This window comes from Schizosaccharomyces cryophilus (assembly GCF_000004155.1).
Source record: "Schizosaccharomyces cryophilus OY26 unplaced genomic scaffold supercont4.2, whole genome shotgun sequence".
NCBI classification, from domain to species: domain Eukaryota; kingdom Fungi; phylum Ascomycota; class Schizosaccharomycetes; order Schizosaccharomycetales; family Schizosaccharomycetaceae; genus Schizosaccharomyces; species Schizosaccharomyces cryophilus.
This window is the reverse complement of record NW_013185625.1, coordinates 236874-261137: the sequence shown is the minus strand read 5'-3', so window position 1 is coordinate 261137 and position 24264 is coordinate 236874. Positions and strand designations below refer to the sequence as shown.

The 24264-nt window shown below is 35.5% G+C and overlaps 11 protein-coding genes across 13 annotated transcripts; 4 read left to right on the top strand and 7 right to left on the bottom strand.

The window, feature by feature from the left end:
* Positions 1-17: 17 nt before the first annotated feature.
* On the bottom strand, positions 18-3958 carry SPOG_01649 (MFS family membrane transporter). Its single transcript, XM_013166754.1, has one exon. It carries the CDS (start codon positions 1527-1529, stop codon positions 78-80), a length of 1452 nt encoding a protein of 483 aa, XP_013022208.1. The 5' UTR covers positions 1530-3958; the 3' UTR covers positions 18-77.
* On the top strand, positions 3469-4638 carry SPOG_01648. 2 transcript variants are annotated; one of them, XM_013166752.1, is made up of 2 exons: positions 3469-3832; positions 3926-4638. In XM_013166752.1, the coding sequence occupies exon 2, from the start codon at positions 4024-4026 to the stop codon at positions 4297-4299; it is 276 nt and encodes a 91-aa protein (XP_013022206.1). In that variant the 5' UTR covers positions 3469-3832; positions 3926-4023; the 3' UTR covers positions 4300-4638. The 2 variants fall into 2 exon arrangements, with proteins under 2 accessions (XP_013022206.1, XP_013022207.1); XM_013166753.1 differs by having other exon boundaries at positions 3469-4638.
* A 1520-nt stretch (positions 4639-6158) lies between these two features.
* SPOG_01647 (hexose transporter Ght5) lies at positions 6159-7808 on the top strand (the record flags this gene model as incomplete). The annotated part of the gene is made up of 2 exons (XM_013166751.1): positions 6159-6286; positions 6314-7808. 2 exons carry the CDS (start codon positions 6159-6161, stop codon positions 7806-7808), a joined length of 1623 nt encoding a protein of 540 aa, XP_013022205.1.
* Positions 7809-8947: 1139 nt separating this feature from the next.
* Positions 8948-9349, top strand: SPOG_01646 (uncharacterized protein; the record flags this gene model as incomplete). Its single annotated transcript, XM_013166750.1, has 1 exon — positions 8948-9349. The coding sequence occupies one exon, from the start codon at positions 8948-8950 to the stop codon at positions 9347-9349; it is 402 nt and encodes a 133-aa protein (XP_013022204.1).
* Positions 9350-9373: 24 nt separating this feature from the next.
* SPOG_01645 (uncharacterized protein) lies at positions 9374-9736 on the top strand (the record flags this gene model as incomplete). Its single annotated transcript, XM_013166749.1, has 1 exon — positions 9374-9736. The coding sequence occupies one exon, from the start codon at positions 9374-9376 to the stop codon at positions 9734-9736; it is 363 nt and encodes a 120-aa protein (XP_013022203.1).
* Positions 9737-10351: 615 nt separating this feature from the next.
* SPOG_01644 (FAD-binding domain-containing protein) lies at positions 10352-12288 on the bottom strand. Its single transcript, XM_013166748.1, has one exon. The coding sequence runs from the start codon at positions 12156-12158 to the stop codon at positions 10464-10466; it is 1695 nt and encodes a 564-aa protein (XP_013022202.1). The 5' UTR covers positions 12159-12288; the 3' UTR covers positions 10352-10463.
* Positions 12289-13575: 1287 nt separating this feature from the next.
* On the bottom strand, positions 13576-13826 carry SPOG_01643 (uncharacterized protein; the record flags this gene model as incomplete). The annotated part of the gene is made up of 2 exons (XM_013166747.1): positions 13576-13749; positions 13791-13826. The coding sequence occupies 2 exons, from the start codon at positions 13824-13826 to the stop codon at positions 13576-13578; spliced, it is 210 nt and encodes a 69-aa protein (XP_013022201.1).
* Positions 13827-14359: 533 nt separating this feature from the next.
* SPOG_01642 (uncharacterized protein) lies at positions 14360-14742 on the bottom strand (the record flags this gene model as incomplete). The annotated part of the gene is made up of 2 exons (XM_013166746.1): positions 14360-14502; positions 14580-14742. 2 exons carry the CDS (start codon positions 14740-14742, stop codon positions 14360-14362), a joined length of 306 nt encoding a protein of 101 aa, XP_013022200.1.
* Positions 14743-15847: 1105 nt separating this feature from the next.
* SPOG_01641 (membrane transporter) lies at positions 15848-20044 on the bottom strand. Its single transcript, XM_013166745.1, has one exon. The coding sequence runs from the start codon at positions 19579-19581 to the stop codon at positions 18043-18045; it is 1539 nt and encodes a 512-aa protein (XP_013022199.1). The 5' UTR covers positions 19582-20044; the 3' UTR covers positions 15848-18042.
* Positions 20045-20107: 63 nt separating this feature from the next.
* On the bottom strand, positions 20108-22035 carry SPOG_01640 (the record flags this gene model as incomplete). 2 transcript variants are annotated; one of them, XM_013166743.1, is made up of 3 exons in its annotated part: positions 21656-22035; positions 21419-21611; positions 20108-21367 (listed from the first exon to the last, which is right to left on the bottom strand). In XM_013166743.1, exons 2-3 carry the CDS (start codon positions 21450-21452, stop codon positions 20301-20303), a joined length of 1101 nt encoding a protein of 366 aa, XP_013022197.1. In that variant the 5' UTR covers positions 21453-21611; positions 21656-22035. The 2 variants fall into 2 exon arrangements, with proteins under 2 accessions (XP_013022197.1, XP_013022198.1); XM_013166744.1 differs by lacking the exon at positions 21656-22035 and having other exon boundaries at positions 20301-21461.
* Positions 22024-23674, bottom strand: SPOG_01639 (alanine racemase). Its single transcript, XM_013166742.1, has one exon. It carries the CDS (start codon positions 23436-23438, stop codon positions 22200-22202), a length of 1239 nt encoding a protein of 412 aa, XP_013022196.1. The 5' UTR covers positions 23439-23674; the 3' UTR covers positions 22024-22199.
* Between the last annotated feature and the right edge of the window lie 590 nt (positions 23675-24264).

Sequence of the window (24264 nt, the reverse complement as noted above, 5' to 3'; positions counted from 1 at the left end):
CAATAGGAAAAAAAAAAGTTCATCATCAGATTAATTTAGTCATGGCAAATATATACTGATTGTTAGGAAAATAGCTTTTAATATTTAGCTGGGTCGAAAGCTTCCAAATTGCGGACCCTCTTTCCGTAAAAAAACAAAAGTGGAAGACTTACAGTACAAAATAATAAAATAAAAGCAAGTAGAGTACAGCCCCATCCATATCCAAGTCGAAGGTATAAAGATTGTGCAAACAAAGGAAATATGGCACCACAGGTGAGTTGTAAGACTTTCACTGCTGCTGATGCGCTAGCGGAATAAATTCCATAAGCATCCACGACATACATGTTTAAAGGATTTGAAGTCATAATGTATCCAGCACCAAGTATTGTTGAACCTATCAAGGGCACAAACCAGAATACTCTGTACTCTGCAGTCCAACCAAAAACCACAATACCAATTTCGAAAAGAAGGCATCCAAGAATACTCATGGGAAGCCGGAATTCGGGCTCACTTTCACCATGATTCTGGTTTAGTAAATGGACGTAGAATTTTTGATTTAAAGGTAAGGCTATAAAAACAGCCATTAAAAGACCTAGAGTTATGGAAATATACATGAGTCCACTAATACCAACGCTGAAGTTGTATAATAGTTCCCAGGCTTGAGAAAAAGCCATGAGCACCAAGTTTAGTATCCCAAAAATGGTGCCTATTGTGAAAGCAACACAAATCAGAATTGGTTGCGTTATAAGCATATGGAGCGGCTTCTTCATACTTAATAATACAAGCCACCTTTTTAAGAGTTCAGTACCAGTGAAGCGTTTAGCGACTGGTTCATTTTCTCCAATATGACCAGTCTTTTCAAGCTTTTCTCGATTGAGTATTGGTGGGTAAGTCTCTTTTAACAAAAGAAAAGCAGATAACACTAATACACCTGAAAGGATTAACAAAATCCAAAACTCCCAACGCCAACCAATAGAGCTTTGAGTAATAAATCCGGATATAATTGGCGCGATGCCGGGTCCCAATGAAAGGAGAGTAAAGTAAACGATCATATATTTTCCTCGATCTTTTTTTTCAAAAAGGTCCGCAAGAGTGCCCGATCCATTGGAAATGCCAACCGAGCCAAAAACCCCAGAAAAAAATCGAAAAATCAAAAACATCTCCAAGTTAACCGACAACGCTATAGGAATTTGTAATAATGCGAAAATGGAATACCCTACTAAATAGACCGGCCTTCTGCCAAACTGTTCGCTAAGTGGTGCGCAAACTAATGTCCCAAACAAGATTCCAAAACTATAAAGGGTTGCACCAAGAGTAACAACAGTCTTCGAAGACTGAAACTGCTCCGCAATTCTTGGGATACTGGGTGCAAAAACGCTTGATCCATATTGATTAAGAAAAGTCATTGTAGAAATAACAATTACATTCCTAACCTTGATTTTCAACGGCCATTCTTTTGGTTTGTATGGATCCCAACTTTGCAAATTCGAGAGAGCGCGTGCATTGTAAATAGGTTCGTCCGAATGAAAGGATGAGACTTCCTTTAACATAAGAATTGAAGAGATATGATTTGTAATGCAAAATATGTAAATTTGACTTGTTTCATATACGCCAACCCTTGTTTTTACCTTTCGTCTTTAGAGACAATAAATATTTGCAAATGATCCTACAAATAATAGGGAACAATTAGCTGGTATCTAGTTTCACAAACTTAAGAAGAAGAACCTTGTAATGAGAGCATGAATCATCATCTTTTATACATTGAATTTTTTGATACCATGATAATAGTTCCGCGGAGCTTTCTCCGCGGATGCTGTCGCAAGCATATACTATAGAGTATATAACGTTGACAATACCTTTGATTCTTATATATTCCATTCAGTTTACAAGATCCTTCGTGTTGAAAAAATCTTTTATCATGCCTTGATGCTTTCAAGGTCATTCAGTAATGCATCCTGGTTGTGCTTACTCATTTCCAGGTAGAACTCTTGAAAACTATGACGGACTGCCAACATACACAGTTGGAAAAATAGAAACGAAGAAGATCTTGAATTGGCTTATTAACGTTTTTTATCAAGTGAGGGACGGTGCTGGTAATTTGGCCGATGCTTGTTTCACTACTTCTATTCCTGGCGTTCAACCAGGTAAAACTGTCCAAGCGATGCGATATAGAACAAAAATAGAGCAAGAATATATTTCGCGGATTCTACCAAATCTTCACTGATGAAGGTGATGCATGGACCCAAGTATACATTGGTGCATATCGAAGTTACTGTCTTACCGATGTATTTGTAACATTTCCTTAGAGGATTGGCTTTTCTGGAATTGGTTGGGCTCATCCACTGTTGGCATTACCCTCAGACACTTTCAAACTTTTCTCCCTGTCGTTCGAGCTTTGGAAAAGAATTTACAAGCAATGGATCATCAGAAAATTTTGTTCATTCAAATTATCTTTTCTGTCTTTGAAAGATTCAACACATATCGTCACGAATAGATGAGGCTATTGTGGTTTTAGACAGAAAAAGAAAAGGGGTCCCTTTTTTTCGATACATAAACTCGTTAGTTTCTCTCAATCATTCCGTTTTTTTTTTGTATCAAATCAAATTAGAAACATTCATTTCATGAATGCTTGTTAGTAAAAGAATGCAGCAGCTGATAAACAGTGCGTTATTTCCAAATTTCATCAAGCTTTTATTAAAAAAAAAGAAAAGTTAAAGAAAAGAAAGGAAACGAAAAAGAGAAAATAAGTATAAGTATATAACGAAAAGAAAAAGCTTTAGAAAATCTCAAAGCCATAACGGTAACGGTCAACCATATATGTGTCAGAACAATCCCTAATATTATTATAAACCATTTGGCAAAAATTATGCTATGGAGTACATCACTGTACATCAACGTTAATAAACAAACAAACTGAGAAAACAGGAAAGATTAAACAATCAGCAAGGATTAGTTATTGACATTTAAAGCAATTACAATTGTATTCCACTCATACTATACGGAGTATTTTCCCGTGACGATATGAAACTCGCAAATAATATCATTGCAGACTACATTTGCTACGCACCCATCCTACAACCGATTAATATGGAAGCATCGTTTAACCTTCCTACTGAAAAGAAAAACAAATAGTAACTATAAGAAAAATTCCATCTTGTGAATGTACACTCGGGTGATAAGCAAATCAATCATTTTTGGCGAACAAACAATCGTACACTTCTCATAACTGAGGCCGTAAGGAACATAAAATAAGAAGACGTTTAGTCGATTCGTCTCATATGACGATTTTTTTTATGTATCATTTGTTCCATAAACACCAATCGTTCAAAATAGTGCAGTCAGAAATGATCAAAAGGAGGAGAACCTGCCAATATATGCATTTTAAGGAAGAAACTACCAACGTCATCTATATGACTCGAGCGGGGTTAAAATGTTTATGTCTTGATCAAATACATGAAAGATCGTTCAATTGTGGTTTAATAGTTCTTTAATATTTCCAATTATTTATGTTTTAAGTATTCAAAAGAGTTCTCGTATAAAAATAACAAATTCTGTCGATATTCTTTCCGCATCGCATAACCTTATTACGGTTTAAGTTGTGTCGGCAATATAAGCGCGATAACAATCGCAGATTCAAAACACAAAGGGGTGAGTAGCGCCACCAACACTACCCGCATTTGTTTGTTCACAGCATTGCCAAATGAAGAGTGTTCCTTTTGGGTAAGAGTGAAAATGAGTGGGTTCTTTTTCCGTAGCTGTTCTGCTAAGATAAGCCGGATGTTACCCTTCGTTTTCGTAATTCTTAATCATCGGATAGATACCTTGTTATGTCCAGGTATTAAAAAGGGGATCAGTAAGCTTCAGTCTGTAATGAGCTAAAAAGCTTGTTTTTTCTTGTTATCATTTTTAGTTACTGTTATATTTAATACTAATTCAAAATATTTAGTTGTATAAATCTTTAGCCTTTTTTATTCTGAAAATCAAAAAACCCTGATTTTGTATTTATCACAAGAGCATACGTGATTCATTCATTACTCTGACTAAATGGACTTGAATGTTTGTTTAAACTGTGGTGGTTTGACGCATGAAGATGAGCTGTATTGTTCTCATGAATGTCGTTTACTTGATAATGCCACAACGGAGCTTTGGGTAAATCCTACAAAGGACCTATTATCGTCAAATCCAATACTGGCTTACCTTTTTTCGCATTACTTTCAACTCTTTCATCAACGATCATCTGTTTGCTCTTACACCAGATCTCCAATTCCAACCTCTTCCATCTCTTCTGAAATCCGAAATTACAGCTTCAATAAACCATGACTTTTCTTTTTACTCACTTTTCCGTTTAAACTTGTACCTTTCTATGAAATAAAGACATTTTCATTCGTTAACTGTATAACATTTGATTTTCAGCTTTATTACCCTTATTTTCAGTCTAAAAATTCCTTACGATTTTTTTTTTCTTTAACCTTTCTTTGAAACTCTCAACCTTGTTCCTTCTTTTTTAATGGCCTCTTTTCGAATTATTTCCTTTTCTGGGCATGTTTGCCGTGTTTTACAGAACTTTGTTCTACTTTATGACCCTGCTTTCCATTTTTTCGAAGTAGTTTTGTTAAAATATATATGATTCGTTCTTTTCTTTCATTTAATAAAATCAACCTTTGTTCAAAACAATGTCAAAATTTATAGGACGTTATATATAAGCAACTCGAATTGTAGGTATTTTTATTTCAAGGGAAAAGGTAATCTGGAATAAACATGAGTAAGCAAATTCAAAAATAAAAACGATCCTTTTTTTCTATTATAAATGAAAAAGTTGCTTAACGAAATCAAGTTCAAGTCTTGTATTTAGCAAAAGCATTTCTAGCAACACAATTTTTAGTCAAAGCCAAAACGCTCGATGTTATAAATCTCTATATGAAACTAAAACAAAAGTTTAATTACCTGTATCTTATTCAATTAAAAACAAAAGGAACAAGCAGGACCCACTAGAATATCTTCCGAGATCGCTCTGGGTTACGTGACAAAGATGTGAATGAATTCTAAGTTCTCCTCGTAAATATACAATACTCTGCATTTCCATCTGTGGTTCACAAAAAAAATAAAAAAATAAAAAAAAATGGGAAAGCACAACCCATCTAAAACTCAGACCGCGAAATCATTTTCAAAGTAAGAAACGACTAAATGAGAACATTTCTCCATGCTTTACTCCTTTGGTATTTCGTAATCGGATAACCTTATTTAGTTAAAGTAACAGGTACATAGAAAAAGAGCACGAATCATAGCTATTACCTTACTAGAGCAGCACAAACGCAAAGATACTCCGCAAATTCGGGTTGCATCAGCTTCGGCTTGCAACAGCGAACCACTGTAGGCAAAACCAGTAAACAAGTTTATTAACAAACCTAATTGTAGCCATACGTCATGTTTTAAGAGATTCTCGTCTGTGATCTCCTGAAGAGAAACGAGGTTAATACATCCCCATATCGAGCGAGATTTGTAATTTTTCACAAATCAAATGTTTATCAGTGTAGGTTATTTAATTTACTGTGGTTCAACCCTTCTTCAAATGAAAATTAAATCTAAAAATAACTATAAAAGTATATTTGGAGTATTGAACATTAAATCGTTTAGTTGAAAATTTGGTTTCTTCAATGAAGGTAAACACCCATTTTTACTTACTTATTATTCGTTCATACTCAACTTTTTCTCCGCATTTCCTCTAATTTTCTAACTTTGCGAAAATAAGTATGGAGATTTATGGGATATAATCATTACGGGTTGCACAATACTTTCAATTTAACTTTTTTTCATCTGCGAATCTTGAAAAGTAGTGGTTTTATTCGCGAATGATGTAGTCTCTTAATAACCTTATTTATTTTCAGAAAGTCACTACGCGCATGTGTAAATAATATTTATATGTCGTCGTTTACTATTTAATGCGAGCCTTTTCCCTTCTTTTAGACTATTATCATTTCAGTTATTCCCTAGTTTTTACATTTATTTTATTTCAGATATCCATAATAATCTCTCTTTCATTCAAATTCGTCGATTCCGAAAGTTTCTCCCGTGATAAATGGAAGAAAGTCCATATTCTTTATCACATTTTTTAAAGTTTTGTTATACAATCTCTTTCTCATAAGCTTTTCTTCGACTTCTTTAATTTTTTATTTTTCATCATGGCGAAAATTATTCTCATCGTAATGCTCGTGTTTGTGTCGATGGCCGGTTGGATGAACGGTGCTGATACTGGCTCTATTTCTGGTATCACTCACATGCGTGATTTCCAAGCCAAATTTGCTGATCGGTATGACAAAAAAACAGATACCTATAGCTACTCTTCTGCTCGTCAGAGTCTTATCACTGGTATGATTAACGTTGGCTCGTTTACTGGCTGTTTTATGTCGGCTCCGCTGGCAGACGCTGCCGGCAAACGTATTTCTATATTTATTTGGTGCATTGTTTACCTTATTGGTGTTATTGTGCAGATGACTGCTTCCCCTTCATGGATTCAAATTGTCATTGCTAAAGTTTGGACTGGTTTCGCAGTCGGCGCAACCTCAGTCATTGCTCCTGGTTACCAATCTGAAGTTGCTCCAGCTTCTATGCGAGGAGCTATTGTTACGACTTACCAGCTGTTTATTACAGCTGGTATTTTTGTTGCTGCTTGTATCAACATGGGTACTCATAAATACAAGCATCACAAGTCAGCTACATGGAGAGTATCGATGGGAATGAATTTACTATGGGGTTTAATTACTCTAATTGGAATTACCTTCCTTCCTGAATCTCCTCGTTATTTGATAGCTGTTGGGAGGGATGAAGAGGCTATAAAAGTTATGAGCAAAAATAACGACCTTCCTCCAGACCATGAAAGTATTCAAGCTGAATATCACCTCATTAAGTCTGACTGTGAAGTCGAGTTGGCTGGTGGACCAGCCAAATGGCATGAAATTTTTGGAAAAGATATTCGCTTCCGTACTTTTCTTGGAATTGCCGTCATGTCTTTCCAGCAACTCACAGGTGCTAACTATTACTTTTACTATTGCACTCAAGTATTTAAGAATAGTGGCGTAAGCTCGCCCTACGCTGCAGCATGTATCTTAGATGGAGTCAACGTCTTTTGCACAGCCTTTGCCATGTTTATTCTTGAAAAATTTGGTCGTCGTATGCCTTTAATAGTAGGGGGTATTTGGCAATCCATTTGTTTTTTTATTTACTCTGCAGTTGGTGACAAAGCTTTGTATCGTGAAGATGGTAGTTCAAATGAACAAGCTGGTGCAGTGTTAATTGCATTTTCTTGTTTTTTTGTCGCTAGTTTTGCTGTAACTTGGGCTCCGGCTGCGTACGTTATTGTTGGTGAATCATATCCTGTTCGCTACCGCTCCAAGTGCGCTGCAATTGCTACCTCAGGAAACTGGGGCTGTGACTTTTTGGTTTCGTTTTTCACTCCGTTTATTACAAACATAATTGGGTTTAAATACGGATATGTCTTTGCAGTTTGTAATTTGGTTGGTTCAGTTATCATTTTTCTCTTTGCTCATGAGACCAAAGGTCTGACTTTAGAAGAAGTCAATCTTGTTTACTCTTCAAATATAAAACCATGGATGCCACGTCCAAAAGACTTCGGTGACTACTCAAAGGATCAGGCAGAAGCTATAAATAAGTCTAATACCGGAGTCCATGGGGAGACATTCGACCACATTGAGAATACCTCCCCTACCGATTCTTCTTCTCTATCGAAGATAAAAGAGTTAGAGGCAACATATACAAATGAGCATATTGAAAAGGGAGGAGAGCGAATTGAACATACTACTGAAATTCACTAAAAAAAAAAGAAAAAAAAGAAAAACTAAATAAGGAAGCACAACAAAGAATAGTACATTGAAGGTGACGTTACGAATATATGGATTGCTGATGACGAACTTTTTGCTTTAAACTCATGATAGGATTCTTAAGGTTTTTATGAATATAATGAAAGAAAGTGCCAATCATTATTTTTCCGTTGTAAGCTTTAATTTTGCGTTTTACAAATAAGCAGTCTATTTTGTGTAATGTTACTTTAGCCTTGTTTTTAAGAAGGTCTCATACTTTTTTAACTTTATAATTGAGTTTAAAAAAAATGACTATTTAAAAGTTTACTTTACTGAATGCTTGCTTTTATTACTTCTATTTTCAGTATAAGGAACTGATCGTTTCGTTTATTAAAGATGATCGCTTTATAATATATATGATGCAGAGAAGATGTAAGTTATTTTATTCAATCGTATTCTTTTAAGCTTTGAATGTTTATATATTTGTCACGTTAAAAATTCTCGGGGTTTATGAGAATAAAATCAAGTGGAATTAAAATCTACGAAGACTTAGTTGTACTACGTATCTAGATGGTAGTAATGTCCAGGGATCTGGCTAATTGAAAGAAAAGTGTGAAGACAATCTTATTTAGCCACACCAGTCGAATCTTCCAATCTGAAGAATTCGACTGTGGATTCATAGTTTATATATCTTCGCTGAGACAACTAACGTAATCTATCTCTTTGTATAACAAACTTTCTTTGTATATAAGACTTCCGTTCCGAAAGGCTGCCCGATTTGTTGAAATCGTATTTTCTCTGTTTTGTTTACCATTTGTAATATCTCATCCTTTAGTCTTATCACAAAATTATAATATTTACCAATATGCTCTTATAATGGTGTATGTTTATGTATATTATATAAACAAGACACCTATCGTGACAATGACATATGTACTATAATACTTATAAACTTTCGTAATACCGACACCAACGTACCGTCGTCTACTATTGAGGCGTTAACAATCGTTAACCGTTTAACGAAGCTGAAGACATCCCTAATTCCTCTTATCTTTTCGCCTCGCAACTTAAAATACAAACAAAGCAACTACCAACACCTTTTCATTGTGATTAATAGTTGCTACACACTTCGCTTTCGCTGACCCTTTTCAAGAATGAATCAAGATTTATTTACGAACCCATTTGGAATTCCTCCACCATCTGATGATTCTTATGCAGCCTTACATCGTTTCATAACTGAATTCTCGCAGGCAATTCCTGGTGATCAGTTTGATTCGTTTAGAAGCAAGTTGACGAGCCTTTATGAAGCAGTTGCATCCAAACTTCGAGGAGAGACTCGTCCACAAGATGACATGTCTGAAATTCGTGGGATGCTTCAAGAGCTTAGAGAAGGACAAAATAGCCTTAGAGAAGATATGATTCAAGGACAAAATAGCCTCAGAGAAGATATGATTCAAGGACAAAATAGCCTCAGAGAAGAAATAGAAAGACAACTTGGACTTATTCAAAGATCTTTTACTGTCAATATGAGTGATCTTATCAAAAGCATCGATTAAACGAATTCCAAAATTAACAAGACAATGACCTCAGCACAGAGATCTGAAAACATAATTAATAGAAAAGCTGACAAGGATACAAAGCCGATTCCATTTGTAAATGGACAGGAACCTCCTGCTGAGCTACCTGAGTTAAAAACCATCTCCGACGTTGACAATTTGAATCCACAGCAACTGAAAACGTATGCGGAGGGATATGGCTGTAGGTCTGACGGGAATGAGCCTCAAACGTCTCTTAAAAGAAAGGTCTCAGATGTGGCTGGTTTTGTTGAATTTCCTCATGAATATAAATACGGGTTTTCGGATGGAAGTGAAACCCTTCAGGATGTAGAAAATCAAACTAGTACACCAAACCGAAGGACAGGAAGACGCAGGTCTCGTCAATAAATATTACGAGAAGAGTTGGATTTTCCTTTTCTTCTTATTATGTAGCTTATTAAATGCTTTTCAACTCTCGCAATTGAAGTAAATGATTCAGGTATTTCAGTTTTTCCTATATTATTTTAAGTAATTCTATTAACCATATTATGCTTTGTAGGATTACATAATTGACCTGTAAATGCTTTAACAAAGAACAATCCTCTCTGTCTGGTTTTCCCAGTTCTGTGAAAGGTGAGAATTATCCTTTATCATTGAAGATTCATAAGAGTGACCTATACAAACTATATAAACTATGTATTGAAAAGATTCTATTTATTTTTCTAAAATCCAAAAAGTTGGCAAAGTCAGAAGCAATTCTTTGTTATTTTAATCGAGTCTCTGTTTGCTGCCTAGCCATACGTAAGCTAAGATTAATAATCATTGAAATGGTTTTTTAGTTGTATGCAAACATTGAAACGCTTATAAAAGAGGTTTCAATTGTACTTGTCAGTACTTTCCGTACAGGAATCAAAGGAAACAAAAACAAACGTAAATAATTCTATTAAAAATGAGTGTACTTTACTTTAAGGATAAATTAAAGATGAAAAAAAACAAAAAAAAGAAATTTGAACCAAAAAACCTTTCCATCTACATCTAAAATGAAATCAATCTAGTCATTATTGTCCGAGACAAACTGCTCATAACGTAGACCCTTATTATAGTCATTCGATAACCAATAACATAAAACGATCAATTAGATAACTTCATATTGCTGGAAAATATCAGCACTCCATCCTTGTTGAGAAACCAAATGCTTTTTAAAACGCTCCAAAAAGGTACCAGAGCCACATGCACTTATTGCGCTGGTTCTAGTATTAGAAATATCAAGATAATTTTTTATATGTTCTTCTAAATTAGGTCTTCCATCACAATACTTTATCAAATTTGAACCATTCGATTGAGACAATAGATGCTCTTTCACCGAATAGCTTGCAGTTAAGTAACAGTACATATGGACACAGACCTGATTTTGGTTCAAACAATCATCCAAAATTCTCTGAAAAAGACTTAGTACTTTCAATGATCTACTGGACCATAAAAAAGTGATGTGAACAGTATTACCAGGCTTCAAAAGGAGGTCCCTTAATCTAGGTAAGGCGTAGGTAATGCCACAACCACCAGAAGCGATAAAAACATAAGAGTAATTCCTGAAGGGGTTTACGACCGATCCATAAGGTCCATCCAGTAAAATAGTCATTTCTTTAGTTCTTATTGCGGAATTAGAACCAAAGTGACTGTCAAGGCTAGATGAACTTTTTTCAAAGCTTATGTCAGATATAGCGACATTAGAATTGGCTTTTTCATTAGCTTTCACCATGTCGTTTCTCTTTTTATTGCTCGTGGAACACACATAGTTCGCCAAGCGGCGAGTGAATCCTTTTCGAACGACAACCAAAAGCTCAATATAATCGTCTGAAGGACAGCTAGCAAGCGTGAAAGGGTGAAGTTGCCAGAAACTTAAACGAGGAATGTTAATATAAACATGATTTCCTGACGACCACGGCAATGAAAAGAAAGAGACTTTAGGTTTTTTTCCGCGCAAATATATAAACTCACCATCCAGCATATGTATTTCAAATTTTGTTCTATTGATGAAACTACGCAGGAATCTACATCCACGATCGAATGCATAAAGAGCAATAGCTGTTTTCATATAAGGAACACATCGGGGATGATGTAAATATATACAAACAATAAAACCGATGCTACAAGCATGATGGATAAGGAAGAACCATTCATAAAACCTGCGTCGGAAAGGTGGTAGAGTAGTGACAAGTATTATGGCTGTGAATACACACATAGTATATCCTGTATTGTATGGAAGGTTGATTAAACTTAGGCCTTGTTCAGCATCCAAGGCAAGGCGTGCAAACCCGTGTATTATACCCATAATAATGGCGAACTGTGATAAGCGACGATGAATAAAATTCATCTTTTCATGTGAGGTGCAAAGCATCAAAGCAAATGGATTGTTTTTTAGACTGAAAAAGAAAGATAAAACGAAAAGAGCTGTTGATAGAAAGCCGATTCTAGCACACACTATTAATGCAAACCAATTGTTTTTTCCATTTGGTGGAGATGTTTCTGTTCCCATGAAGGGAACGGTAATTGCAAAGACAAGAGGCGTGACGAAGAATGTTAAAAAAGTTTTGTTGGTTGTTAAATACAAATAAATGTTTCTTATCACTAAATATATGTGCTCTAGAGGCAATGGTTTATACTTACAAGAATCATCTTTCTTATAAGACTTGAGATAAACCCTTGCTGTTTCTATTAAATAAAGACCAGAGAGACCAAATAAGCACCCAATAAATAAAAACAGGAAGATGACCGCCCATTTGTCATGTGAATCTCGAGAGTTTTGAATAATGTCTCGAAGATTTTCCATGATCACCCAAAATCAAATTTGACCACTTTTGTTTATTTACCAGGATACCCCCAATCAAAAGCATTTAAGAATGTCTTCGGCTTTCAACCTTCTAATGGACGTAATCGTTCGAAAGCGAAGTAAATCTACGTCTATACATACCCTTTTTTATTATTCAGAAAAAGCGCATTTTTATTCGTAAATTTTTTGCATATCGCCACTTTTTGCCTATCACGACTTTATCAAACACCAATCACATGTAATAAAACCATCAGTTGATAAAAATTCACAATCAAGAATTATCAGATTTACCAAACATTTCTCCAATAAACAAAGCATAAGAATTCAGGGAATGAAAATAGCCAAAACAAAATAAATACAGGCCCTGAATCGTAAAAAAACAGCAATAACATTATTTTTACTGTATTAATGCTCAACTCAGTAGGGAACTTTTGAGCGTACGAAAAGTTTGTGTTTGTCACGATAGGTATTCATTGCCACCTAACTAACGAATTTAGTAATATCAAACGATCGGGTACGCTAGAAAAACAAGGCGTTTACATCATTTTATCTTATGATATGGACGGAAATTTTGTACTAACGGTACTTAACAAAATCATGAGAAATTAACATTGCCACATACAAACGAGTTCCTTACGAATTATATATCAATTTAAAACGATAAGGCACCTTGCATTGATAAAGGATGACCATGACTTTTCAGTCTACGTACATTACAGAAAAAATTCTGGGGTTTTTAGACTAAGCATGTAACGTCGGCTTGCGTTCACTAAATAATCATCGTCGGCAATGTATTATTGTTCAGAAAAGGAAAGAATGCTATTGGATACATATAAAGGGATGAACAGCTTAATTAATACGCGAAATAGAAACGGGGAAGATTTGAATTTTACAATAAAAGCTAGTCGAGACAATAGAAGATTATAAATATCAGGTTAATCAGCCGTAGAAATAAGAGTTATGTCAAGATTTTTGTATCACTCTTTTCTTCTAGTCTGCCTGAAAAGATAAATGTAATGAGACTTTCCTAAATAAAACAAGGGAAATGGACAATTTGGATTATTCCTTCCAAACATGTTTGAACTTCCAATAACTTTCCTACTAAAGAAGTCAATGCCAATAGCTAAAAGAGCTAAACCGGCGACTCTGAATATAGCTCTCATTTTGTTAGCACCTCCAAAGTACCGGCCAATCCCAGAATGCGAGGGAAAAAAAATCGAAAAAGTTAAAATTACGGTGAAATGTTGTACAGGAATTTAACGAGAGGTTATTTAAGGTAAAATTGCACCGGTGAAAATACTGTAGCGGATGAAACTGTTGCTTGTGTACATGTTGATGCTCACCTCGTCACGAGAATAAGCCTCTAAAGCATCGTGCTCTAATAGCTTGACGGAGACTCAGCGCGCTGAGTCTTCTTCTAAACCTCTGGTAATGTAGACATGAGATAACTCGTCCACCTCTTCATCCCAGCGTTGCTCCATTCCTTGTCTCTCCAAGTCGCCTGAGAAGTAACAGAAACATATTCGCCGACAGCCATAGACATGGCGTCAGCTATCAAACTAGAAAATATTCTGCCAAGATGATGCTTCGTCTAGAAACTTTCAATCAATAAGCCAGATATAGGTAAAATACCATCGTTTGCACCTTTAATAAGTCGACATGGTCCATTGCATGCGTTTCAAATTTGGTTTAGACTGCAGCAAGCAATCTTTTTTAGCGAATAACAATCAGAATCCAAGCTATGTAAGGAAATTAAAATAAACGTTTCATAATATTAAACCCAATTGGGAGTGCTTTTTATAAGAATGCACGAGAAGCTACAAGTTGAATTTTGAAAACTGCTGCTTCAAATGTTTATGAAAACAATATATATTAGCTCAACAAGCAAAACCTTTCTAACTGAAAATTGACTGGGAACAATTAAAATTTAGAATGTTAACAAAAACGCATATCACGACTGTGACAATCGGCAGATTCATTATTGCATTATAAGATAAAATTCGTCAAAATATCATTACTATAACTTAGAAACTAAAGTTTCTGAAAAATTTTGTTCCTGTACAAATAGTAGAATCTATTTCGCTGCTTGTCGGTAAGAGCCTTTACCATGATGGACATAACTTCAAACAAGACACCTGCAGCAGCTAATGTAGTAATTTCAGCGAAATCATAAGCAGGTGCTACCTCTACAATATCGGCACCTAAGATTTAATTCCATCCAAGCCGCGGAGAATTGTACGTAATTCCCTAGTGGTTTGTCCCGCGCTTTCAGGGGTACCCGTATTGGGAGCATAAGCGGGGTCAAGGACGTCAATGTCAGTAGCCAAATAAGCTACGCCATCCCCTACTCTGCACGAATTCTTTTAATAATAGCATAAATTCCAATGGTTGGCGATTTCATGAGCTTCGATGATTTCAAACCCGCAATCGGCATCATCATCATAATCTGACAATCCAGAAAGAGTTGTACGAATTCCAGCATGAATGTTTGAGTCATTGGAGACCAATCCTTCTTGACTAGCATGGTAGAAGTAAGTACCGTGATTTGTGCTACCAACGTTCGATTAATCGCCTCCAAACACATTTAATAGCAATTGGGTATCATCAAAATATGTTCTAATAACATTAAATTTTCATGAATAACAACTTCTGATTATGGACAACTACCACGAAGGAAAATATACCTTAGATAAGGTTGTTAAATGCGACATTTAGATTTCGTATTCTGGTCCAATTGAGCTCTGTATATCCCCCGACTGATATATATCTACCTTTAATAGTCGCCCTTCTTCCTCTATATGGTCGAATTTCTTAGTTCCTTTTTACTGAAGCATATGAAAGGTTTGATGATCTTTTCTTTCCAATAAATAAAGGAATTAACTGTAGTATTACCCTCAGAATATGTTAGTGAATCATGGAAGCAAAAGTGAACTGAGTCATGCAAATAGTAATGTGAATTTAATGAACATGTTCTTATATATTTTAGATACTAACTACATTGGAATAGGTAACACAGGGAAGCATAGAGAAATAGTCTTTGATTGAAAATAAATACTGGCAGTTTTTCGAAGGATGTATACATAATCAGTAAAAGTCACACAATCAAAGCTAGTAATAAATTGAATGGAAAAAAGGAAAGAAATTCCAACATTTTTCAATTGAGCAAGTTTTCACTGTTATAATGTAATAAACTATGACTAAAGCTGTTGTTTAAAAAAAGATTGTAGAAATTTTTCATGCGCATGTTATTAAGTGTTAGTTTATTAGAGTGGTCGCTAAACATGAATCCTGCTGGAAGCTCAATTGCTCATTTATTTTGTGTCTTTCTTTTGTATTTACTTTATTGTTTTTCTTTTTTCTACTGTTCATTGGAGATTGATATTAAGCTTGGCTTCTCTGAAGTTACTTGCATACAATTATTCCCTTGGTATATCGGTAGTCAACAACTATTAAGAAAACCTTTCTCTCCTTTTTTCCACAAAATCATTCTTTAAGCAAGGTTTGCTATAGACACGAATATAGAAGTTTAAAACATATGAAGGATGGTGTTACTATCCTAAAGTCACTTTTCATTCATCTCAAAGACTAATGATTTTATCAGCGAGGGAAAATTAATTATCTAATTCGGTTTAACAATTTGGGTGGAAATTATCACCTCTAGCAGCCGTAAATTCATAACGAAACAAAATGCCAATATATTGAAAATTTGTACACATTTTATTGATTACTTTTGTTACTTTAGGAAATGAGTTATACACCGACAAGCATAGGTTATACAATAATTTGCTTGATTAAATAACAGAGGAAGGATAGCAGATAGAACTGTTGAATGTACTTGTAGGCTACTGTCTGCTAGTAAACGTACTATATAAAGGTTAGGTTATACTTCATACAATAATCCTTCAGGATCAATAATTTTCTCAGAGTTATCATCGAAGAAATCATTTCATGCGATTTAAAGTACCCAACAGCTGGGTTATTTTTAAAATCAAGATCATGTTCAGATAAAATTGGACGCAACCCATTCAAACACCCAAGGTCCAAGAGCATTTTCGATTTGAGTGAAAAATCCATCACCTATGTGACCAAATTCTACGACGTCCACGATTGGCTGTTTAGCAGCTTCATCAATCATATTTAAATCAATATTTTCCCTTCGCAGCAGGCATTACATCATATAAAACTCTCAAAGGTAAGAAAAGTCGTATTTATGAAAACCAGAACTAACTTCCTGTAGACATTAGGCGGTGCCCTCTCGACGCGTCATATTTTCACTTAATCGATTGTCATCTTGAGCAAGCACACCTTTGCTAAATTACGTTTTCTCCAATTAAACCTTCACCTAATTTATTAAGCTTTTAAAAGTGGTATCCTTTATTGGATTCTTGCGTTTTAACGCGAATATAAAAAGTCGTTCTTCTTTAACAGGGCAAGAGGTTGAATTGTGAGCATCAACTTAACGTTTTGAAGTTTTGTTCATTATTAAAAGAAGAAAGAAATTCCGAGTTATGGTATTTAGCCATAGAAAAGGATTTCAGTATATTTTCGTAACAGGATACGCCAAAGAAAGCCATGTTCAAAAAACGGCACCTTTGAGGAAAGCTAAACTTAATGGAAATGATAATTCCTAAATAGCCCTTGCTTCCTATGAAAAGCTGCTTGACATCTAAGCCAGTGTTATCTTACGTACTTCCACCAAGTTGTTTTAGATGGTACCATCAGGTACAACAACTTTATACCAATAATTTTTCCTTGAAGATCACATATCGCATTAAACGAAGACACCTGCTGAAATCGCAGCGCAATTACCGACTTGACAACTTTTTTTTTTGCATTAATATAATGTGAAAAAATATGTTCTTTTTCAGTCAAATTATTGCTCCTCCAAAATGACACCAGTGCTTAAGTTGAGAATGCTAGAAAGTTCCTCAAAATAATGAGTATTATTCATATAGCCCAAGCTTAAAACGATTTCATCAAAAATAGGGATAGAGCCACCAATGAAACATGTGTTTCCTTCTTAAGGAACAACAGCAGGTTGACGAAAATAACAATATTTGAGTGCCTGACTCATTTTTTCTTTCGTTTTAGGCTTGATAGCTGGCTCGGACTTACCCCGATATTTATAGGCCCAATCAATATTGAAAGCATCCAATTAAGAAGGGTCTGTAAATTCATCAAAATCAATGACAATGGATCCTCCGTCCTTTGCAAGGATATCTCTAGGGAGGTCAGTATCTGCTTAATTTTAAAGAGCATAACTGTGATTTCGTTGAAAAGGATAAGAATCTGTAGTGAATGGCTTAAACGAAGATCATGAGGTACTTGCGATGTAATTTACATATTTTCGGTTGCCTTTGTCTTCCATAGCGAATCGCATCGTCAGTCTCCAGGTGTATAGTAAAAACAAAACGTGGGATTAGCTATCCCAAAGATCGCTCGGTACTTTTCAAATCATATCCCATACGATGGAGCGTGAGCATCGTTCGCTTTCGAATAATTCAGTAGCGTAAGGAACAACATGAGTAACTACCAAGTTGCGAATAGGAGGAATGTATACAAGAGATATCCCGAACATGATGGCTTGTATTCAACGCTTACTTAGCCAGTATTTGAAGAGGTCAATGATCATCAAACATATTTAATTCAATTAAGCGCTTCATTGGTGTTGATGATTCTGTTCGTGACCCGGGAGGTCATACATAACGCATTTTCGCAATGGAGGACATTAAAACACTTATAATTAAAAATTTAATTAAAGTTAGATATCTTTTTGATGAATACTTGACTCAAGGTAAGTATATAGAAAAACAGATCAACATAAATAAGGACGAACCATTAATCAAGTAATTTCAGGGAAGAGTCCTCAAAAAGAGATCTATATTTAGACCGACGTAACAACTTTCTTTTCATCAGTTGATTTTAAACTTTCAACTCCGACACTTTGTCTTTTAGATTTTGAGAATATAAAAACAGCTGCAATTAGAGAAACGCCGACACCAAGACCACCAAACCCAATTCCCATATACCAAGCACTTCTGTATCCCCTCAAAACATTGGATCCCTTATGGTTAAGATGCGTTTCAATAGTACCGGCAATGCCGAGTCCTATTGAAATTGAATAATTTACAACGGTACTCACAAGAGACGCGGCAATACCTTGATTATCTTTAGAAACAAAGTCACTGATTACTAAGGTTGCAGCTGGAAAACTCATATCCATACCCCAAGGAGTTACAATAGTGGAAACAAAAGTTTGTGCCCAATATGTTTGATGTATAGGCGCCGTTGCCAACAAAATAGTTCCAACAGTAAATGCAATCATAGAAATGATCATACAGACTATGGGTCTGAAGCGGGATAATAATTTACCTGTAGTAGCAGCAGCGAGACAGCCACTAATACCGACGGGCGTTATTTGAGCGACTGTTAATAATGGGGAGTTACTTCGCAATACTTCAAGAAAATTCCATAAATAGTATATCCAGATCCCAAAGCAAGCCCAGCCAGCTGCTACACATATAAGAATAAACCCAATTTCCCCGGAAAATGCATCTGGTGGTAAGAGGGGTTGGATTGCTTTATGTTCAACATATACAAAAACTATTATAGACAAAACTCCAACAATCAATAATACATATACATAGGGTACTTGCCAGCCAACGACAGGGCCTTGATTCCATGCAAAATTGATAAGCACCAAACCCGCAATACCAAAGAATGACCCGAGAAAATCGAAATGCTTCATTCCGGATGTTTCCTTATGCTCATCTTCTTCCTTGATGTCCGGAATAATGAAATAACTCGCGAAACAAAAAGCAACGCATATAATACACGTAGACCAATATGCCCAAGGCCACCACGACAGTTGTGCAAAAATTCCCGAGAACACTGCACCCAAAAGAAATCCATTCGGTGCTGTAGCTCCAAAAGCGCAAAACGCTAATTGTTTTCTTTTTCCAGGAGGATAAACCCTACCAAGGATAGCTAAACCATTGGGTAATAAGAATGCAGGAGCAATTCCAGTGAATGCTCGACAAACATCGTACATTATAATTGATTTAGCGTAAACACTAAATCCCGATATTAAGGACCATAAACTATACCAGGCGTATCCACAAATAAATATTTTCTTGTGGCCAAACATATCACCGAGCTTTCCAGCAATTAATATAAATGTACCTACAGTCAAGCTGTAAGAAGCCGGAAACCAACTCAATTGACCGCTATTCGTTGTCCCTAATGCTTTCCCAATTATATGGCTTGGAGCAATTGATTGACCCAATCCAGCCTGAGTCATGAGTTGAGCACTAGTAGTAATAAATACAAATAACACTTCGTGAATTAAAGACATTGGGGGATTGCTACGCGGCGGTTTCCCGCTTGCTTTTAAAGCAGGGATCTCAGAGGTTGGATTACTCATTTGGTATATTTCCAATTTCTTTAGCTAGTTTAAAGTAAATTTTTGCTCTTCCTATCGATACCCAGTATTTAAAAGATCCAAACAGTATTAACCACGAAAATTGATAGAGTCAAATTATATATAAATACCGCCTTACCACAGTAGAACTATCACCTCATTATCCTGAGCTGAGTAAGCACGGCACGAAATTCAGAGTATTATTCGTTAGAAACTTTCTCATGAAGTTAGAATTGTTTTTTCTTACATAATAAACATCTTTTGAGAACAAATGCCCACTTTTAAGGGTACATTGTGTTAAAGTCTCATCACGGATATTAATCAGGGTAGCGTAGTTTTGTCGACTGAAACTATGTTGGTCTTTTACCCATAATCCTTTTGTACTAAATTTATGTTCATACACGAGAAGAAAAAAAGAAAAAAAAATTCAAAAAGATTTATTCTCCCATACAAAATCCATTCGGCAGTGTTAAGATTGAAGTGACTATGAAATCGTTAACGAATTTATTGAGAATATAATTGATTTCAATTGGACTTAATCTAAAACAAGGAGAATGAAGTATAGATTTTTATTTATTTATTTATTTTTTTACATTAACGAATATCGCTAATTTACTACCCGACTATTAAAGGATTTCAGAACTTAACGACATTAGAAGGCCTAAAGAAAGAAATGAAAATTTAGTATTAAGCAAAATCCGATCCTTTTTAGGTCATTTGAATTAAAGCCCATCAATCGCACGAGAATTCGGATCAAAGTATGGTTTTTCACCAATACCAACTACCCTAATACCAACACGCTCAGGACCCACCGCATCATAAGTAGCTGTGTGATAAACGCTACGATTATCCCAAATAGCCAAATCGTTTTTCTTCCATTTAAAGCGAACCTGAAGATCATGATTATGAGCAATTAATTCAATAAATCGATTAAGCAAATATTCACTTTCTTCACTTGTCACATCATTAATCTTTTCCACATGATGACCTACGGCAAACACGCTCTTTAGTCCGGTTATGGGATTGGTTCGAATCACTGGGTGAACAGCCTCTAGCTTTTCACCAGTGTTGTGCGGAGATCCACGAGGGCCATCATAAATGCTAAATCCGCCTGCATTGGCATACTGATTAAATCTTGGTTGTGCATAAGTAGCAGTTAAACCATCTAAGAACCTACGAAAATGAGGAGAAAATCGTGTATAAAGCTCATGTCCAGATGCCCATAATGTGTCACCACCATTTTTCGAAGGTATCTGCATCTTCAAAATTGTATAGTCAGCGGGAACAGGCTCGAACGTTATGTCGCTATGCCATCCTGCACTTGCTTTCGGACGAAATGCTTTTGCTTCAGCTTTGGGAGGATAAATCGTTTTTTGTTGTGATTTTGAAAGAATCGAAACCTCGTTATCATTGTTATCTACTTCACCTGTGGAATCAACGCCTTCACGTCCAGCATTAATCACTGGATGAATATGTAACGAAGATTCTTTGGGCTTTCCTGTTAATTCCCCGAGTCTTTGTCCAAGGATCTTTTGCTCTTCGATGCTTAAATTTTGATTTCGGAAGAAAACAACTCCTCTATTTGAAACCGTGATCGCCAACTCTTTAAGTAGTTCATCTGAGTCTTCTGCCGTAATCCAGTCGGAAAGTTGTGCTTGTGGGTACTCTCTACCTATGCTAGGAGTTAAATCAAAAAATTCCTCCCGATTTAGAGAATTATGCGATTCAAAATTGATTTTGCTAAGTAACCTATTTCGTTGTTGGCCTGCAGTCGCATCAGTAGCATTTCCTGTTTCAATTACGTTAGTTACTGAGACATTATTATCGAGCGCTAATATACCGTTTATAGTCTGAGGTTCGGTAATGATAGACATAATAAATCGCAATGTACAATCGAGAAGTTGAAAGTAACTATATAGATTCTAGTAATTTGTATGCATTTTAGAGGCTTTATATATACATTTTTTTCGACGATTCCACTTGTAGATCAAAGTCCACTGTCTAATCTCTTTGGTGTAATGTTGCTTATGTATCTATAAGTATTAGTCATAAATTAGAGCAATTTGGTATTTCTCACATAAATGAGCCAGTGTTTTTCGTTTTAAGGAAAACATTTGTGAATCTTCACATATTAGCTATCAGTATGATTCTCTACGATTGTGACGAATTAATTATCATTTGTTTGGATTGCGAAATTGTAATTGATCTCGATTCACTTTCAACACACTTTGGCAAGGTTTTGAGATTAGCGATTGAAAATAATATGCTAGTTGAAAGAAAAAAAAAAATACGCTACACACGTACGGGCAGGCTTAGGTTAGACGTTAGTTCAGTCGAGATAACCTAGCTCTGTGAGATCAAGTAGTAAGCGAAAACTAAAGACAAAGTACAATAATAAAGATGAAAACTTTAGAAAGCTGTTGAAACTTTTCACAAAACATTTCAATATGAAGAGACCATATGTAAACTTACAATCATTTATTAACGATATTCCTATGAGTTGTAAATCATTCAAGATTATTATGTGTTTTTAGTCGTGAAATTTTGCAACAAAGACTTATTGAAGCAGGTTCCTTCATCTTCACATTATTGACTAAAGAAGTTATATCAGAGAAATCAATTCACCATCCCTTCCAAGGAATCCAGATATCAACGACAGTATCAGATCCATTGATCACATAGTACCAAGGGAAGGCTGAGGCTGTAATGCAAGAATGATTAGGAATAATACGAAGAATTTCACCAACAGTAGAAAGTACAGCGTTCGGATCTTTTGACCTCAAAATGCCATGCTCTTGGCTGAGACGGTCTACATAAAAGCTTTCATATCCAGAAGTTGTGATTATTCCGAATCCTCCTTCTGGAGAGGGCTCACGAGATAAAGCAATAACACCCGCATTGATTAAAACTTCACCAGGCTGACCGTTTCTTGATGGATAGACACTTAGAACCTCGGCAACAACGCTACCTGATATGTTTTCTTGTTTGATACAATTGGTAAACATTTGTTGGACGTCACAGATAGGATAATTTCCAGCATGAACTTCGAGTTTGCCCTTTAATTTAGGAAATAGCTTTTTTAATTGAGGACTTACGGAATGAGCAGTGGGTGTAGCACCAACCGACATGGTTAAAGAAAGGGTTGAATCAATAGACATAGCAAATTCTGTAGCTTTATTAGCAGCATCTACTTCACAAAAAAGATATTCTGATGCTTTCTCAATGTTTTTACAAGCATACGAGTGTCCAGCATGACAGTAAAATCCGAAAAGATGGAGAGTTTCCCGGTCAGCTAAGATACTTTGGATAATTTGATGAAGAGTCTCAGAGTCCGTTGTTACGCCAGCACGTTTGGTACCCATATCTAATTTTATAAAAATGGACCATGGCTTTCGGAGAGAAACACCTTTAGAGAAGGTTTTCAAAAGTGCTAGCTGATCCGGGTGATCTATCATGAGACGTAAGTGTGGGACGATCTTGCTCAATTCATACAGTTCTTGAAGACGTGATTTAGCAATTGGCAAGCCATAGAGTACATCTTCAAGCATGCCTTGTTGAAAGAGAGGGATTAAAGCAAAAGCTTCTCGCAAAGTGGAAACGACGACGGCTTTGCTTCTACCATTACCAAGTTGGATTAGTGTTCCTTCGAGAGTTTTGTGTGTTTTCACATGAGGACGGAAAGTTAAGCCTATTTCATCAACTCGGTCTAGCATGCGATTGCAATTGTTGGTAAAAATTTTTCTGTCCAAAACAAAAGCAGGAAAAGGGAGTTCATTAATTTCTTTTCCAACGTATTCTTTCTTTAAGTCCTCCTTGGTAGGACACTCATAATACCTAGAACTAAAGGATTCCAAGCTCATTTATTAAGTAGGAGATTTTATAGACAATATTACGCCGGATCAGTAGAAGTTTCAACGCTCTCCCTTAGACTCACAGGAAGATGAAGAAATAGGCGTCCGATGCCTTTTGACGTATATACTTTATCTATCATAAAGCAATAAGAAAACAAGTCATGTGAAAAGTCCCGTCATAACTCTTAAAATTAAACGACTTCTTTGTATTTATACTTTCGCTTACATTGACAACTATGCGCTGCTGCTGTATTATTACTGCACTTTGCTAAGCAAAGCACTCCCCCATATCGGCAATACGGAGCACCAAGCAACTCACTACTACCCGCACTACGAAGCGGAGGTGGGTACCTTTGAAAATGAAATCTTTTTAACCAGATTTCTAATCTGTATTCTCATACTTCAAATGCAGTTTAATTGTTATTTAGGTAATTCATTTTTTGTTGAATTATATTTACTTTATGAAGGCTTTTTTCTTGGTAGACATATTTAAAGGCAGAGTAAAGTGTATAAAATAGTGATTACGGTAATTTTTGTTTAAACTGGTCAACTTTTGAAATTGAAAATAACCAAGATCCCCAACTTTCAGTCATCGGCTTTGAACGTACTGTTACCAAGGATCATTGAATTCACGTTTTGTATTACTTGAATAACTTTTCTGTATAATAATGCTAAATTTTTTTTTTTTTTTTTTTTTTTTTTTTTTTTTTTTTTTTTTTTTTTTTTTTTTTCTTTTTTTTTTTTTTTTATATATAGTAGTAGTAGTAGTAGTAGTATATATATATACTTCTTACGTTACGTTTACGTTTACTTACTTACTACTACTACTACTACT